The sequence below is a fragment of the Mytilus galloprovincialis genome, chromosome 11, assembly GCF_965363235.1.
Source record: "Mytilus galloprovincialis chromosome 11, xbMytGall1.hap1.1, whole genome shotgun sequence".
Taxonomy (NCBI): Eukaryota; Metazoa; Mollusca; class Bivalvia; order Mytilida; family Mytilidae; genus Mytilus; species Mytilus galloprovincialis.
The window spans coordinates 6198892-6216931 of NC_134848.1; the positions used below are offsets into that span (position 1 = coordinate 6198892).

The window sequence follows — 18040 nt, forward strand, 5'->3', positions numbered from 1 at the left end:
AGTTGGTAAGAGTAGTTGATGAAATGAACTTGTAAATACATTTTGGTCATGATAAATTTAAGGTGACTAAGGGATATTACATTGATAAATTAGAAGTATAAATCACTTTAACTGTTAAAATTTTTTAAAGAATGTGGCCTGTTTGAAAATCAAATGGTAACTCTAAGAGTACTGTTTATTTGTATTGAAACAATAGGGGTAATAGATGCTTAAAAAAAATGACAAATAAAAAAAAATAGGTGACATTTCTAGAATCATTCCAAACCTGAAATACACATTAAATAGTTTTACTAAATATAGAATATGTTTTTTTTCACATTTGTTTTGAGAATTCATATCTTAGAGGAAAGGGGAGACAATTGGCAAGGGAAATAAGTTAGCTACATCTAATTATTACATTTGCATTGTTATCAATATCAAAATAACATATAACATTATAAGTCCAATAGTAACAGATAAAAAAATCAATATACAATTAATGTTCTATAAAAGTAAGAAAATAAAAAATCTAGTAATAACTACAATGTTCTATAGTTTAAACAAGACATGAAGGGATAATTGACTACACTGATTGTACAGGGATGTCTGCAGGACATTTTAAATTTATAGTGTATAACTGTAATTCATTACGGTAACTCTGAATAATTTGTAACATTACATGACAAGTATTTACGCCTCTTCATCATGTAAGACTACTTCTTTTTACATATTGCAGGTAATCTTGCACTGAGTTATTACTGAAATTATAAAAACAAATATTTTCATCAACACATTTGTAATGTATATCTCTATGTTTGTATATGTAAAATGTAATATAAATGATACCAGTATATAATGTAAATTATACTTTTAAATGAATATTCTAAACTGCCATATAAGTGCAGCTCAGTATGACTTACTCCAGTTTTTGTATTTCTCATTGTCTTAACCATTCAATGAAATAACCATATCTTTGAATAATTTAATTTTGGATGTAACGTGTCTTCTGATTGGCTTATGTTAGTTTGTTAGGAGCCCATACACATAATTTAGTCATGTGACCGTGACGTCATCAACGTTTTTTCATTGTTTAAAATGGTTTAAAATGGAATTTAAATTTAATTATAAAGAAATGACTGTAATATTTTTTCTGTCTATTCGAAATAACATAAAAAATGTGATGCACACTGTTAAATAACCCGCTACACACGTTATTCAGTGTGCACCACATTTTTTTGTGTTATTTCTTCATAGACAGAAAAAATATTACAGTCATTCCTTAAATAAAAAAGTAACAGCTTGAATTGTTTTTAATGAAAGTTATGTTGAAGATCTAAGTAATCATTAGTAAAAATGTACACTGAAAACAAAATATTAAAATTTTTGCAATCAAGATTTAACAAACCATGACTTAGCAATTCCAATATCTCTTCTATAATGACTTCATTACATATCTAGATATTGCATCTGTGATTTTTGTGCAGTTACATTGCATTGACTGTATAGCAACTTGTTTTTGTGGATGACTTGGTGTTTTCATGAAATTTGATAATTGAGTTTAATAAAGAATATAAGTTTGCTCAAATGTTATCTTTTTTGCATCAAATAAATTTTTTTTTTTTTATTTGGAACAGTTTTGGTTATTGCAGTAGATAATTTTTTTTTTTTAAACAGGATAGAAATGTTGGACCAACCTCCTCTTCTACCTGTTTCTAAGCCATGTTACTAGTATTATAAAATTTCAAGACAATAAAATTAAAATGAGGGATGTGTCAAAGGGACAACAACCCCACCAAAGAACAGCAGAAGCTCACAAATAATGTACGGTGATTTTATATCATCAATACCATACATTAAGTTGGAATTACCTGGATCAAAGAGGAATATCTGGAATTTCATCATCATCCTCTTCATCATCAGTACCAATGTCTGCATCTTCCTCGTTAACTACAGATATGTATCCTCTGCCCACCCTACCTAGCATCACATTCAAGTCAATGTCCATTTTGATCCTATCTACATTTGCAGAAGGCTGACATGGTAAATTAGGGAAAGAACATTTTCTATCATTAGTATTTGAAAATGGTCTCATTTTTCTCAAACTTTCTCTAACAACTTTGATATCCTCTGTAGATATAATTTTACTGTGTCTTGAAGCTTTTTTTGCAATGTTGTGTTCAGCATCAAAATTCCTGCATATTTGTGAAATAACTGGTGCTGCTGCAGTAACAGCAGAAATAGCTGTTTCAGTTTTATTGGCGCCCAGACCCCTGATCAACTCTTTTTGATTCCTTACGGAATGCTCCTGTACCAAATCGGCCTCGATGTTATTGCCTTGTCCACCTCTCAAATTCACCATACTGCCTTCCAACACTCTAAGTTTTTCCAAAGGAGAAAGAAAACAGGTTACCTTAGTAATGTAATCTACACATTCAAATAAGTATTTTGAAAGGCAAGAATGTGCATAAAAAATTGGAATGCACACTTTCAGGTTTGGAATGATTCTAGAAATGTCACCTTCTTTTACAGTGTCCTCCATTTGTAGGTAGTGTAATCCCCTAATTGTTAAATTTGTACTGTAATTAAATAATTCGTCATTGCTTTCTGAAGGTACCCCTGTACGCATAACATCAAATTTATGAAGTATTTCACCTGATAATTCCATCATTTTGTTTTCTTTGGTGAGTCTGCTTGCCTTGCTGATATTTTGTGGATAAGCTGTAGTGTTTTCGATATTAATGTTAAAGAGTTCAAATGCCTGTTCTCGAATAAGCTCCCTTACTATAAGTTTAAAAAATTCGCTGTGGGAATTGAAGTGACCCTTCACCTTGCCATTTACATCAGTCTTCTTCAGTCTGTTTCTCCAAAATGCCAAGGTACCTAACTTGTCTATGGAATCCATTTTGTAAAGTGCTTTAAAAGTTTTCTGTCAAAAAAATTGGAAACATAATTATTCTGAGATTGAGTAGCATTATACTGTTTTCATTGGATATGACAATCACATGATTCAACTGTTATTTTACAAATCTGACGCATTGTTTCTATTTCTTCATATATTGATCCCATGTTACGAATTATATGTATATTATTGATCAATGTAAAAAAAATCTTGCTAAATTTAGATTTGAGACATCATGATACACTTAACAAACAGAGAGGAAGTGCAACATCAGATAAGAAAATTTGCAAGTTTATCATGAGATTTCAAGAATGTTATGTTTAATACAGATGATAATAATACAAGAATGGTAATGCAACAAACTATGCAGTTATTAAAACAAATTGAATTTTCAATTTCATTTTTAATTTCTTGCATGATACAGTTGAAAAAAATGCAGATCCATATATAAGCATAATAAGGCATTGACCTCGTTAAAAGTTCACAACTGATATACATGCCTTAACAAAGTCTTTGTCTATAGATATATATTAGTATGGCGTTCATTATCACTGGACTAGTATATATTTGTTTAGGGGCCAGCTGAAGGACACCTCCGGGTGCGGGAATTTCTCGCTACATTGAAGACCTGTTGGTGACCCTCTGCTGTTGTTTTTTATTTGGTCGGGATGTTGTCTCTTTGACACATTCCCCATTTCCATTCTCAATTTTATAATAAATATGTTATCATGTTTGAGGACTATGTACCCATGTGTTCATTCAATACTAAAGATATGGAAATTTTATAGAAAATCAACATACTTTTCCACTTGGTACTCTCATATTTTGCAATTCTTACTTGATAGAGAGAGGATTATTATTTTCATGTTGCAATGCTAGGAATATTTAGTCACATGTTAGGATTTTCATGTTGTCATTTGTTTACTTATTATGTGCTATTGTAGACTAGTTATGTTTTATAACATTTTTTATTGCGCTCAACCCTTCCACCGAAACCGAACTCTATAGAAAAGCTGTAATGCTAAGGTATCATTTGTGATTTCAATTGCAACCAATTTTAACAAGAGTAAAATCTGACCCCATTATTTGAGGTAATATTTGGCCAAACCATCACTAATTATGGCTGCATTCTATAATTAAAAAGATATTTTATTCATACAAACTTCTAAGTAATCTTGCTTAAGATGCCACAGCTCAATAACTACTGGTCTCAAATGGTCAAGTCTTCCCGATGTTGTTGGAGACATGAGACGTAGTTTTTTTGCCCCTTCAAATCTGACTTTGGTTAGTTGGTCACCAGATGCAATAACTCCAAATTCATCTAACATTTCAACTGTTCCTGAATAAAAATGTAGAAGAACTTTACATATTCATTTTTGATTATTTTTTTTTTGCAGATAAATCAGGCCATATATAACATCATTTTGTTTTTTTGCTGCCTTTTACTACTGGATATGTGGTGTGTGCTTTTTCATTGCTTTCATTGTTGAAGGCAATACGATGAATTAAATTGTTTACTTTCTGTTCGTGCTTTTTCACATATCCTGAGTGGTGTAAGGAAAATATTTCTCCTCACCAGTGAAATATCAATTTTCAGCAAATAAGTGGTATAGAAATTTAAAACTGACGTTTAATTTTCTTAATTTCTATTGAAGTTCCTATTGTGACGACAAGAAAAATGATGTCCATGTTTGAAAAACATCAAAATGTGTATAATTTTGTTAATATTGCAACAATTTCAGTTTTGAAAATGAACAACTTTAAAATTTAGGGAATCAAAATAGCATTACATTCAAAATAATAACATTACATTCAATATATTAGCATTACTTTCAATTTATCAGTAATTCATATATTTTCCCTTTGATCTTACTGCCTAATATTTTCGAGTATCAACGTACTGGCTGTATCACTGAAAATATCAGGCAATACATTGTGTGACGTCATAATTACCGTTAAACAGAATAATAGGTAGTTTCGTTTTTGATACTGACTATATCATGTGAAATATCTTAACTCGCCCTAAGGGTCTCGTCTTGATATTCCACAGGATACAGTCAGTATCAAAAACGAAACTACCTATCATTCTGTATATAACAGCATTACATTCAGTCAAAATAATATTACATTAATTCAAATAAACACTAACAGTAATTAAGTGAGTTACAACTGACAACAACAAACCATGGGATTCCTGAAATGTTTTTTGCAGTAGTTTCTCATAAGAATCCATGATATCAAGAATATCTTCATATTTGGCCTCATTTTTGTGTTGGATCGGTAACTGGAACACTTGGCTTTTTTGGGACATTCCAGCACTATAGCCATGGTTTATGTGTACTGGTACTACTGTTGACATCCATTTAAATTGATCCAATGTACTCAAAATTCTTGCAATCTGAAAGTAAATAGCTTTCTCCTCAACTTTTCCACACAACTAAAAACTTCAACATTAATTCTTGAATAAAATATATTAGATAAGAACAGTTTACAAGATAAACAAGAAATTCATTATACTTTTAATACCATCTATTTACTAGTCAATGAAGAATTAATAACTTATATCAAATGATAATGTCAGTCAGTCAATACTTTGTGGTATACAATGATGGAACCAAAATTTCCAAACAAAATTTCATATTTTCAAAATTTGTAAGAAATCCTGTTTTAGTAAAACAAAGCTTTACCAAATTTTAATAAGTCATTTTCTCGGAGTTGATAAACATAATTACAAAGACTCCCTTAGACCACACTCAAAATGCAAATGAACAGGTTTTTTTTTAATGTTTATATTCTCAAAGTCACAATGAACCTGCTTCCTAGATTGTTAAACAGTTTTCTGTTTCACAAGTTGCGAAGCTATAAGCAAAGCTGAGCTGTTTTCGTGCAATATTCAAGCATAAGCTATAATTACATAGAATTCAACCTTTTGGAAATTTGTATAGGTAATATTTAGCTCTTTATATTAAACATAAAATATATAGGAAATTTTAAGAGAATGATTTGTCATAATATTCCAAAAGGTTAATTTCTATTAGTAACTGTTAAATGTTATATAAAGTAGCATTGTACTTATTCTGGTCTCCCGTTGGGGTCGATCCAACTTACACTAACATGTGTATTCACCTGATAAAGACTCTGTTTGTACAATTTTCATGTTAGTGCTAAAGCTTGGAAAGGCAAAATATAAATGCAGTGGAAATGTTAAGCAGCAATTGTAAGCTAGTTGAGTTTAACTATTTCTATAAAACTGACCAAACTACTGTAAATTCAGATATTCATGGTGTTATTAAAACTTAAATAAAAAATTGAAACATCATTCCAGTTTTGAATATAATATCCTTTGGCATCCACATTTAAGAAATACAGAAATAAATTTTCTATTAAGGTAAGTAACTTAAAACTCTGAATTTACATATATTTTGTAAGTGCAATTAAGCTGAAAAGAAGGATAAAGACAAAAAGCCACCACCATTAATGTAAGCATGTTAGATGTTAGTTGAAAACTGATATACATCTAAGCATTTTTTATAAGCAGAAAAGCATGCATGTGTTTATATACTTACCATTTCAAACTGCTTATCTCCACAATGAGATAAAAGAAATATTCGAACAAAGTTGTGTATAAATAAAATCAAAAACGTTTTTTTCCTTTCTAAAATTAGAGTAGGATAAAATTTACAAAACAATTTCAACATTATTTATCAATTACTTTATATTCATCTACTTAAATTATTACCAATATTGAATATGAATATTTCATGTTGTCAATTTCTGCTTCTGTTAGTTTTAAAACATCTCTATTAACTTCAGGAACTAAAGGGGTTCTGTTGTCCATGTCTACAGATGATAACCTGCTAGTTAAGGCATTCGAGGCAAATAAATGCAAATCTGTATTTCCTTTATCTATTGATACACATCGACTTTTAATGTAGATGTCCAGATTATCACCAGTAATTTTTAGCAATGGCTTTTCCTTCAAATAATCACACAGAGCTTTATGGCTGATTTCTCCTGCTTCTTTTATCAATCTCTGCTTACTGGTTGGTGACAATGTAACACCTACTCTATTCAATCTAGTAATAAGCTATGAAACAAAACAAAATGTGCATCTTTCATTGAAATGATATATAAGTGCTAAAAGTAATAAATTAATCAAACACATTTTGGACAGAAGACACTATTATCAAACCTTCTATGAATAAAAAAATTATTATCTATTAACATGATTAATGAATTGTTAAATTTATATTTCTACAACTATAATTATTAACGTGTGCCTCGAAATACATTTCAGACCAATGTATAAATAGTTCTGTAATTTACTATTACTTGTTATCAATCATTACATTTGATACTAAGAATTCAGACTTTTTCAGTTGCATGTATTACAGTAAATATAAAATTTATCTATAAATTTTTCAAAATAAAAAATTAACTGAGTATCTGAACATTTTTTTTTTTAATACCATATCTTCTGCTCGTCCCCTTATACAAATTGCTGTCATCATTCTTTGGAATGCACTCATTTCCGCATTTCTTGCAAACATAAGAATGCTGTATACTCTAGCCAATGATCCAGTTATTCTGCTTTTTTGCCCTTGTAGATGTTTTTCATCAAATGCAGACAGCATTATTTCCAATAGAAATGGTGTCCTAAATTAATCAGTAGTTAAAACATGAACATGATTATACTGATAATTGAATACAATATTGAGCATTGTTAATTTAAACGTATGATTTATATATTCTAAAAACTTCAAGAAACACAAATTGTGTCTTATTGAAATCAATACAGTTATCTCCCCTTGGTGATGGAAGTTTTTTTCTGAAAAAAAAATCAATTATTTAATACAGCACTGTAAAGAAGATTGGAATTTTTAAAATGTATGCTGAATGATACTTGGAAAAATGTTTTAAACAAAAAAATTTTTTTAACAGGAATGCTCAGAGCAGGATACCTGCTATATTATTAGTTACACAGTGTTCAATTGTCCCAGTACCATTATTTATCGGGTCAATAAAATTCATATCAGGTGAAGGGAAGCCAAACCTATCAACAAAATATATGTTACATATTTAACCTAAATCTGTATAAAATTCAAAATTTTAGGCCTATAAAGCAACTCAATTGTTTTTATTAGGTCAATGGTGTAAGGGAGATAATTCCAATTGAAGTAAAAAAAAATTCTACAGAAATTTATTAGGGCAATATCAGCCAATGAAATTGTGAGAAGTTACTCTAAATCAGGATAATGTAATTTATATTGTTACCTGTTTTTCATTTCTTCTATAATGGAATCACACAATTTACTTGAATCTTCTGATAAATGCTCCATTTTTTTCCTGGTTAGTAGCAGACTTTGTTCTCCCATTCTTTTAGTGCTTACATTTTTAACTTCCTGATTTATCAATGATCTTGCTCTTTGCATTATAAATACATCACTTACTCTTATGTCATCTAAAATTCAATCATTGCAAATAAAAGCATTCAAATTTTTGTCCAATTTACAAATTGTTTCACTTAATGTACTTCTTTTTGTGTTACCAGTTTTATTTCATTTATTATGAGAAAGTCAACAGGGAATAAATATTATGCAGGCAGTTGTATTTTGTAAATGTAATCTTGACATAATATTTGAGGTACAACATTATATAAATAACACATAGCGGAGAGGGTGATAGAGCAGATTGTTACCTTGAGAAAACATTGTCAATCGTGGTGAAGCCAAGGTATTAGAAAAATAACAAAAGTGAGGCAAGATTTTTTTAATTTTTTTTTATTTTGCCAGTTGAATACTAAAATCTTAGCTAAAACACAGAACTTAAGCATTGTATTTAATTACTTGATGTAATTCACTTCATTGTCCTTAAATTATTGATTTTGATTGGTCCAGACGAGAGGGTGACATTAAAAAAAAATGTTACCCGCTCAGCCATGTGATACAGTAAATTAACACCCTCGTGTAAGCCAATCAAAATATGGCATTTTAACATGAAGTATAATAATAACATTTCTTATGTTGACAAAAAAAATATTAAAAACAAATCCTGTAAATGTAAGATGTTCTAAATTCATATGCTATCCACTAGGTTAAGAGTCAAAATACCTGGTTCTGTCTGTTTTTTGTCATTTGTTCTGATGTTTTCAACAAAAGAGTCCAATACACTTTCTTGAAATAGTTCCCTACAAGAGGGGGGTTTGGGCCTGCTGTAGGCATGTTCTTCTATTTCACTAGTTAAATACAATCAAAATAAAGTTCATATAAAATGTTATCAAGAATTGATTTTTTATTTAATACCCTTTAAAGCTATTTTCCTAATGCATGTAGTTCAAAGGTTTGGCTTTCTTTTTTGATAACTGTTTCTTTGAGAATAATCAATAAATTTAAAATTTCAATCAAAAGATAGTTGGGGCTAAAGCTATATAATGCCATAGGATGCTTGAGCAAAATTTATACAAACAAATTAGCAAACACACAAGCAAACCAAACCAAACCTTTAAACTACATACTTTAGGAAAATAGCTCTAATACAAGATGTATTGGTTATGGTGCTGTTTGTCTTTATTGAACATTTAAATTATTAACATCCCCTTTTTAAACAAATCATGCTAGATAAGATAATTTAATTTCATATTTTGTAACTATTGATTATAAACTCATAAGATTGGCAGTATCAAATGGAAGAGGTAACTTACTCATTTGCACTAACACTAGCAGTTGATCTTCTGATATTTGGTGTCTTGCTATAACCATGTTCTCTGTTGATTTATAAGTAGATTTTATTTATGTTGCTGTCACACTTGGAAATAACAATCAACAACAAAAAAAGCAGAAGAATTTTAAGCATATGTTTAAGTTTCAATCAGTAAGTATAGCATATCAACACATTTATAGTTATATTTACATCATTTTTAAGACACATTAAGTAGACAGTCTTCACGCTTAACTTTCGAGTCCACAAGCCCGAAATTAATTTTTTGGAACATTATAGTTGGAATATGTTAATTGGCTTGTAGAGAAGAAATTCACAAGGTCGAAAACAATTTTACAAGCCATGGTCGTAGGATTTGTGATTAAGCGTGAAGACTGAAGAAGCGTGAAGAAGTAAATTAGATTTCATAAATGATATAAATAATTTGCAGTGAACATGGTTGTTCATGTATAAAAAGCATTAATTTTGCTTAAAAAATTCAAGCAGTATCAAAATATAATTTTATAAATATATCTAATTTTATATAAGCATAAGAGATCATAATCGGTTAAACGCATCTCTTTTTTTCTCTCGATTATTCAAAACTAATCCAAGAAAATTTGCTTGTAAATTTATGAAACTTACTTGCTTAACCCTACAGTCTTTTTAACCTTGGCATTTCCATGATGTAGTACAATACTTGCATCTAAACTGAAATATACATATTTTTGCAAATTTCCATAAAAATTTCCCTATTTCCTCATCTGCACAGTATCGTCTCTCCTAGACAATCCGGTAACGTAGTAAAATTGCTGGTTGCTCCTTTTTTTATAGACTTATATATATATATTATATATGTCATGATATCTCAGACGCATGAGTTTGAATCCTAGCCAGATTTTTCTTTTTTAATTGTTAAACATAATTTTTTGAAAAAGAAAAAACAGTTCCTCTGCAAGCTAAAATATCTGGCAGTCTCTTCTCAATAAATAAATGTATTTACATGCTATTGCAAGGTTGTTGTAAATTCCAGCTGTATTTATATTGAATAATTGTCTGTGGCTATTTGCATTTCCTAATGCAATATTAAATTTTAAGAGAAACACTATATAACAGTTTGATTAGCCTAGTCGTTTCTGTAATATTTTTGTGTAAATTGACGAAATATTTTGTACATGTACTTTTTGGATTCCTTTCTTTTTAGGAATACGTAAGACAAAAAGTCTACAAAAAAACTTACTGACTAAATATCAAAGTATCATCAGGGACTGGTACTTCATCTGTTACTGATGTTGATGTGAATCTGAAAAAAATAAGTCTTTCTAAACTACAAATTTAAAAAAAAAACTTGTTCTTCTGTCATACTCAGTATAAATACAAGTAAAAGTGTTTCTTAAATAATTAATTCCAATTTATTGTATCCATAATCCAATATTCATTCTTAATAAAAGTACAGAATAAATGTTTCATCTTGAAGAATTTAGGACTTTATTCCTTTTTTTTTTACATACATAAATAGAGGTAACTAGTCTGTTTTCTGGTGTTTATTTTTCTCATGGGTAATCTTGAAAACATAATATATATATATAAAAAATAAGATGTGGTATGATTGCCAATGAGGTAACTATCCTTAAGAGACCAACATGACACAGACCTCTTCTTTTATATGTATTCAATTATATTTCATACGTTAACAAGAATGTGTTCATAGAACACCCATTCAGCACTCACAGTATCATTTTCGATGTTCACCGGACAGAGGCGGATTTAGGGGGGGGGGGCGGGGGGGGGGGTTTGGTTGCTTATATATGGAATCACTGAAGCGTGGATGGAGTGGGCCCCCTCTTAGGTCAGTCAGTGGGCCCCCACTTATGAAAATTGCTGGATCCACCACTGCTGGAACATGAAATTGTGGTCAAAACTGTAATTTGGCTTTAACAATAGAAAGATCATATTATAGGGAACATGTGTACTAAGTTTCAACTTGATTGGACTTCAACTTCATTTAAAACTACTGCAACTTGTTATTGAAACTCAAAGAGGGACAGACAGAATAACAGATGAAGGAAATAATCCACAGACACAAATGTAATGCTCCTAGGTGGGGCATCAAATCTACAACAATTATATAGCTTATTCAAAATAGAATATATTAATTCATATTCTAAATCTATATCTATTTTTTTACCCCAAATCCTGGCATATTTCTGGAGAAAAATTGGCCATTCTCTTCTTCTGTGTTTTTTGAGACAAAAAAGAGGAAAAACAATGTTTGCTAGATGAAATAAAATCAAATAAACGAGAAAATGAGGAAAAACAATTTCTACAAACTGAGGCTTCATTTTGAAATAATTCATCAATCAAATCAAAACTATCTGAACCAAAAACTAATTTTAATTTAGAACTAAAGTCATAATCGGAACATTTCTTTCCATTGAAATTAAATTTAACAGAAATTCCAGAACTAAGGCAAAAACAGCAATCAAATGGGTTTTCTTTTGTTGGTGTGGTATCTGGCACATGATCTTTATTTTCCATTTCTAAAAGAGATGACAAATTGTATAGTTTTGATAATTAGAATTATCTGATCATCTTAATATCAATATTGAGTGATGAAAATGGTCTCCTAACAATTGGAAATAATCAACATGATTGATCAAAATTATATTTGTTCTCATTAAAATATTAAAATGTTTAGGCTTGTTAAAATAAAACTGAAAAAGATTATTACTTTAAAATATACAAAATACTAAGAATTTAGTCCCTGTCCTGAACCAATACTTCAGGAATTATTATACAAAAAATAAGCAAGCATAAAAAAACGATTTGTAAATTTACTATTATTCTAATATTTAGGCTAAATATAAAATTCAATCTTTCAAGTTTTTCCAAGTTAAGATATTTTTTGTAAACTGTGTAACACCAGTCATTAATTACTATACATTTACCTGATCCTATATATAAATTTGCTTTCTGACACCTAAGTGAACCACTGAGATCTTTTGTTTCTGTTTCTAAAATGCAAATGAAATAATGCACCTAAATACAGCTTTTTTTTTTTTATTAAATTAAGTTTAAATCTTTGGTGAACATTATTTATTGTTGTTCAAGCATTCCCTTTTTTCATACTCCTACCATTTTTTCCTCTAAATTCATCCACAACCATAATAGAAAATATGGAGGAGGGTGTAGTCCTATAACATATGACCTCAGGGGCATTATTTACTATTTCTATTTATTTTTCTGATTTTTTTTTCACTATCAAAGTGCCACCCATTAGACAAAAAATAAAAAATGAAAATATCAACATGAAAACATTAAATAGTGAATTATATAATGCAAAGGCATATATTATAGGACTAGAGGTGAAATAACATGTATTAAGGCTTATTGATTCATAAATTATTGACATCATGTTGACTTAGTCAAGAAGAAAGATGTGAAAATTAATAAGATCGGATCATTTAAGCTTTCTGTTTTTAATTTCCTCCATTTTGTTTATATAAATAATGTTATCAAAAGAAATAATAAAAAATATATATAACCGAATTTTTGGCAACCTGATTCATCATGTTCATGGTGATTTTTTTTGTTCAAGAAAGCACAAATTAAATAATGCAGCTAAGGCAGCAACCATTTTATTTTCTGGGGGGGGCTATGGTTTTTTTTTGGAAAAAAAAGTTTGTTTCCAGGTTTTGGTGAAAAAAATAATTTGTTTTGGACCCCGAGTAAAAAAAATTGTTTGTTTCACCCTCAGCTGCCACTATATGTAATGCTAAAATTGAAAGAAAAAAATTGTCTTCGGTTTGTCGCTAAAAAAATAGATTGTTCTTCGCCAAAGGCGAAAAAAAGTTTGCACAGAAAAAAAAACCATAGCCCCCCCCCCCAGAAAATCAAATGGTTGCTGCCTAAATACAGCTTTAGGGTAGGCTATTTTTGAGCATAAAAAGAAGAGAGGGTACTTAGGGAGTTTAGGAAATACACACCTTATTATATGGCGTTATGTATACATGTAGAAATAATTTCAGCTACAGTTTTAGATAGATGCATGATTTCGTTGCAGCAAATGGATTCTCAATATTTTTTGTATTTGTTTATTTATTTATAATAAATTTGATTGACAAAATAAATTTAAAGCGATCATATGTGTCTCAAGTATTGGTAGCTGTTTTTTCCTATTTAACTATATGCCTTGTATATCAATAATAAACATATTCTCTTGTTCTGACAGTGCACATTGTCGTAGTGCAAAAGTAAATATTGAAATAATGTTCACTCTTTACATAGTCATAGAACTGGCAAAATCAGCAGCAATTTCACTTCTTTAAATTTAAAATGCCGGTGCCGTCAAAATAGTTATTTTTATAGTAATAGGCATAATAGCATTCGATTTGTGCTTTGTCAGTTTGTGTTTCCTTTACCATTATCTCAATCTTAGAAGCTGGGTTGGTGTATGCAGCAGACGATTGTTTACGTTATTGAATCCCGGAAGAAGTCCTCTATTAAAGAGACCCGAGAGATGCGAAGTGCTGGTGGCAGTGATGATAGTTTAGCGAAGCAACGTCACCACTGTTTCGGAGTTTGATGTGTCCCTCCAGCAGCAAGAGGGTTAAGCAAACCTTTGTATGGAAGTTTGACAGAAGCTATACATGACATACCTTAAGCAAACCTTTGTATGGAAGTTTGACAGAAGCTATACATGACATACCTTAAGCAAACCTTTGTATGGAAGTTGGACAGAAGATATACATGACAATACCTTAAGCAAACCTTTGTATGGAAGTTGGACAGAAGCTATACATGACAATACCTTAAGCAAACCTTTGAATGGAAGTTGGACAGAAGCTATACATGACATACCTTAAGCAAACCTTTGTATGGAAGTTGGACAGAAGCTATACATGACAATACCTTAAGCAAACCTTTGTATGGAAGTTGGACAGAAGCTATACATGACAATACCTTAAGCAAACCTTTGTATGGAAGTTGGACAGAAGCTATACATATCAATACCTTAAGCAAACCTTTGTATGGAAGTTGGACAGAAGCTATACATGACAATTCCTTAAGCAAACCTTTGTATGGAAGTTGGACAGAAGCTATACATGACAATACCTTAAGCAAATCTTTGTATGGCAGTTGGACAGAAGCTATACATGACATACCTTAAGCAAACCTTTGTATGGAAGTTGGACAGAAGCTATACATGACAATACCTTAAGCAAACCTTTGTATGGAAGTTGGACAGAAGCTATACATGACATCAATACCTTAAGCAAACCTTTGTATGGAAGTTGGACAGAAGCTATACATGACAAAAAGAGTACTATATATCTAATGCATAATGATGAAATTATTTGTTTAATTTTGCCATATTTAGAATAAGAAACATCTTGTTGCACAAGTAGATACAGTCTGGGATAAAAGTTTGTTATATATCAATTACTTTGTCAAACCTTTCTTGGATTTTATGATGGAAGAAGGTTTTTTTCTGATTAATAAAATTGAGAATGGAAATGGGGAATGTGTCAAAGAGACAACAACCCGACCAAATAAAAAACAACAGCAGAAGGTCACCAACAGGTCTTCAATGTAGCGAGAAATTCCCGCACCCGGAGGCGTCCTTCAGCTGGCCCCTAAACAAATATATATACTAGTTCAGTGATAATGAACGCCATACTAATTTCCAAATTATACACAAGAAACTGAAATTAAAATAATACAAGACTAACAAAGGCCAGAGGCTCCTGACTTGGGACAGGCGCAAACATGCGGCGGGGTTAAACATGTTTGTGAGATCTCAACCCTCCCCCTATACCTCTAACCAATGTAGAAAAGTAAACGCATAACAATACGCACATTAAAATTCAGTTCAAGAGAAGTCCGAGTCTGATGTCAGAAGATGTAACCAAAGAAAATAAACAAAATGACAATAATACATAAATAACAACAGACTACTAGCAGTTAACTGACATGCCAGCTCCAGACTTCAATTAAACTGACTGAAAGATTATGATGTCATCATATGTACATCAGGCACAATCCTTCCCGTTAGGGGTTTAGTATCATACCATCATAACATATTTGAGAAGAACATAACCCGTGTCATGCCAACAACTGTTTTTAGAATAAATGTGTTTAGTTCCGACGCAAAGACCTTATCAGTGACTCAATATTAACGCCAAAATATGCAATCTTTAATGACTTGACAACAGTATCGTAATTATATCCCTTCTTAATAAGTCTATTCAAAGGTTTTTTAAGTTTCTGAGGTGAATACTGACACCTTTGTGCTTTATAAAGAATATTTCCATAAAAAATTGGATGTGAAATACCTGAACGTATAAGAAGTCTGCATGTTGAGCTATATTTACGAATGATGTCTTTATACCGATGATAAAATTTAGTAAATGTTTTGACTAGTTTGTGATATCGAAAACCCTGGTGTAATAATTTTTCAGTAATACATAAATTTCTCTCGTTAAAATCTAAAACATTGTTACATACACGAGCGAATCGTACAAGTTGAGATATATAAACACCGTAAGATGGTGACAAGGGAACGTCACCATCTAAAAACGGATAATTAACGATAGGAAATGAAAAATCATCCCTTTTATCATAAATTTTAGTATTCAGCTTTCCGTTAGTGATATAGATATCAAGATCGAGGAAAGGGCAGTGGTCATTGTTAGTATTAGCTTTATTTAAAGTAAGTTCAGCAGGATAAATTTCATTAATATACATACTGAAGTCGTCATTATTGAGAGCCAAAATATCATCCAAATATCTAAAAGTATTATTAAATTTGTTTATCAGATGTTGTTTTGATGGGTCTTTGCTTATTTTTGTCATAAATTGTAACTCATAACAATACAAAAAGAGGTCCGCAATAAGTGGTGCACAGTTAGTCCCCATTGGAATTCCGATAATCTGACGATATACGGAATCCCCAAAGCGAACAAAAATGTTATCTAGTAAAAATTCAAGGGCATATATAGTATCAAAGCATGTCCAATTAACATAGTTTTTTTTTTTATTGCTACTAAAAAATGACCTAAAAGAGTTTGAACATATATATTCACATTCTGATTTTTTGAATGCCCATTTAATTAGGTGTGTGAATTTTTTCTTAATGAGAATGTGAGGCAATGTGGTATACAGGGTAGAAAAATCCAAACTTTGAATAGATTCAAAATCACCAATATAAGCATGCAATTTATCAAGTACTTCCAACGAGTTCTTGACACTCCAAAAGTAATTTATTCCACTATTTTCGAAGGCCTTATTTGAACAATTTATTATAAGGTTTTTAATTGTACCAAGTGTGCTGGTAAGAAGAATAGACAATTTAGTAGTTGAACAATGGCTTGAAGACGAAATAAATCTATATTTGTAAGGGGTTTTGTGTAGCTTCGGAAGCCAATACATTGTTGGGACTGTCATTGTATTTGGCTCTGCTTGTAAAGCGGTGGCTAAAAGTTTATGTTTGTTACAGATTTCGTTTTCTGAAAATGGAGTCAGTTGGAATGTTGGTGAATTGGTGATTTCCTTTTTCAGAACCTCAATGTAAAATTTACGTCAAACAATAATAATATTATTAGCAGCTTTATCGGCCGGGACAAATACAAATTCCTTGGCTAATACTTTTAGTTTATGTTTGATACGAGAAATAGGTTTATTTTGGTTATTGTTAATAGTAAAATGTTCTTTAAAATGTTGAATACGTATATCAACTATCTTCATTACTGAATTAAAAAAAGAGTCCAAAGATTGTTTGTCAGCTTTTTCCCGTTTTATCCATTTTATACAGTAAGTATGGAGTGAGTCGTGGATGATATTACGACACTCATTCCAATTAATAATTGACGGGGGACGATATTTAGGTCCTTTACTGAGGAATGATTTTAACTCTCGGTCTTGAACGATGTTAAGATCTCCTGTTATAACATGGGAAATGGGTCCATAAATATATTCGGAATTACTGCAATTACATGAAGTATGTCTGAATCAAAATTTTGAAAGCATTTTTTTCTTCCACTTTCAGTATTAATCTGACAGAAGGACTTATCTTTACGCAATTTAACGATCTGGGACTTTTTCACATGATATATAAACCTTAATAGATTAAATCCTATAAAAGATAGATAAATGCATTCACTTTTCGCGGGAAGCAATTCCAGCCGAGAACCAGGATTCAACAGAAACCTTCCGAACATTAATTATTTTATGTTCATTAACGACAATTACCCAATGGCTGCTACGTCCTTTTAAACATATTTTTAAGAAACTGTTTTAGACTTTTCGCTATCCAATGACCATTAGATTCCAAAATTTCACGAATAAACTAAACATTAAAAATAAACCATTTAAATTCTTTAAGTATGTTGCTATTGATGAGAATTTTCAATAACGGGAACGGTATCTCATTCTTGGTAACCTGTTAGCTTACGGGGGCTTCGCCGC

General features: G+C 30.7%; 1 protein-coding gene across 1 annotated transcript; it reads right to left on the minus strand.

The window, feature by feature from the left end:
- Window positions 1–514: 514 nt before the first annotated feature.
- LOC143051525 (uncharacterized) lies at window positions 515–14153 on the minus strand. Its single transcript, XM_076224416.1, has 14 exons — window positions 13996–14153; window positions 12523–12588; window positions 11763–11809; window positions 10815–10877; window positions 10220–10285; window positions 9579–9641; window positions 8989–9113; window positions 8153–8339; window positions 7348–7534; window positions 6618–6965; window positions 5063–5276; window positions 4042–4217; window positions 1848–2905; window positions 515–737 (listed from the first exon to the last, which is right to left on the minus strand). Exons 3-13 carry the CDS (start codon window positions 11798–11800, stop codon window positions 1853–1855), a joined length of 2520 nt encoding a protein of 839 aa, XP_076080531.1. The 5' UTR covers window positions 11801–11809; window positions 12523–12588; window positions 13996–14153; the 3' UTR covers window positions 515–737; window positions 1848–1852.
- Between the last annotated feature and the right edge of the window lie 3887 nt (window positions 14154–18040).

Excerpts from the sequence above, each read along its gene's own strand:
- LOC143051525 (XM_076224416.1), bottom strand. The coding sequence starts at position 11,800 with ATGGCCAATTTTTCTCCAGAAATATGCCAGGATTTGGG. Across the intron at positions 9,642-10,219 it reads AAGACTGTAGGGTTAAGCAA|AGAACATGGTTATAGCAAGA; the intron begins GTAAGTTTCATA and ends ATAAATCAACAG. Across the intron at positions 2,906-4,041 it reads TTAAGCAAGATTACTTAGAA|AAAACTTTTAAAGCACTTTA; the intron begins GTTTGTATGAAT and ends TTTTTTTGACAG.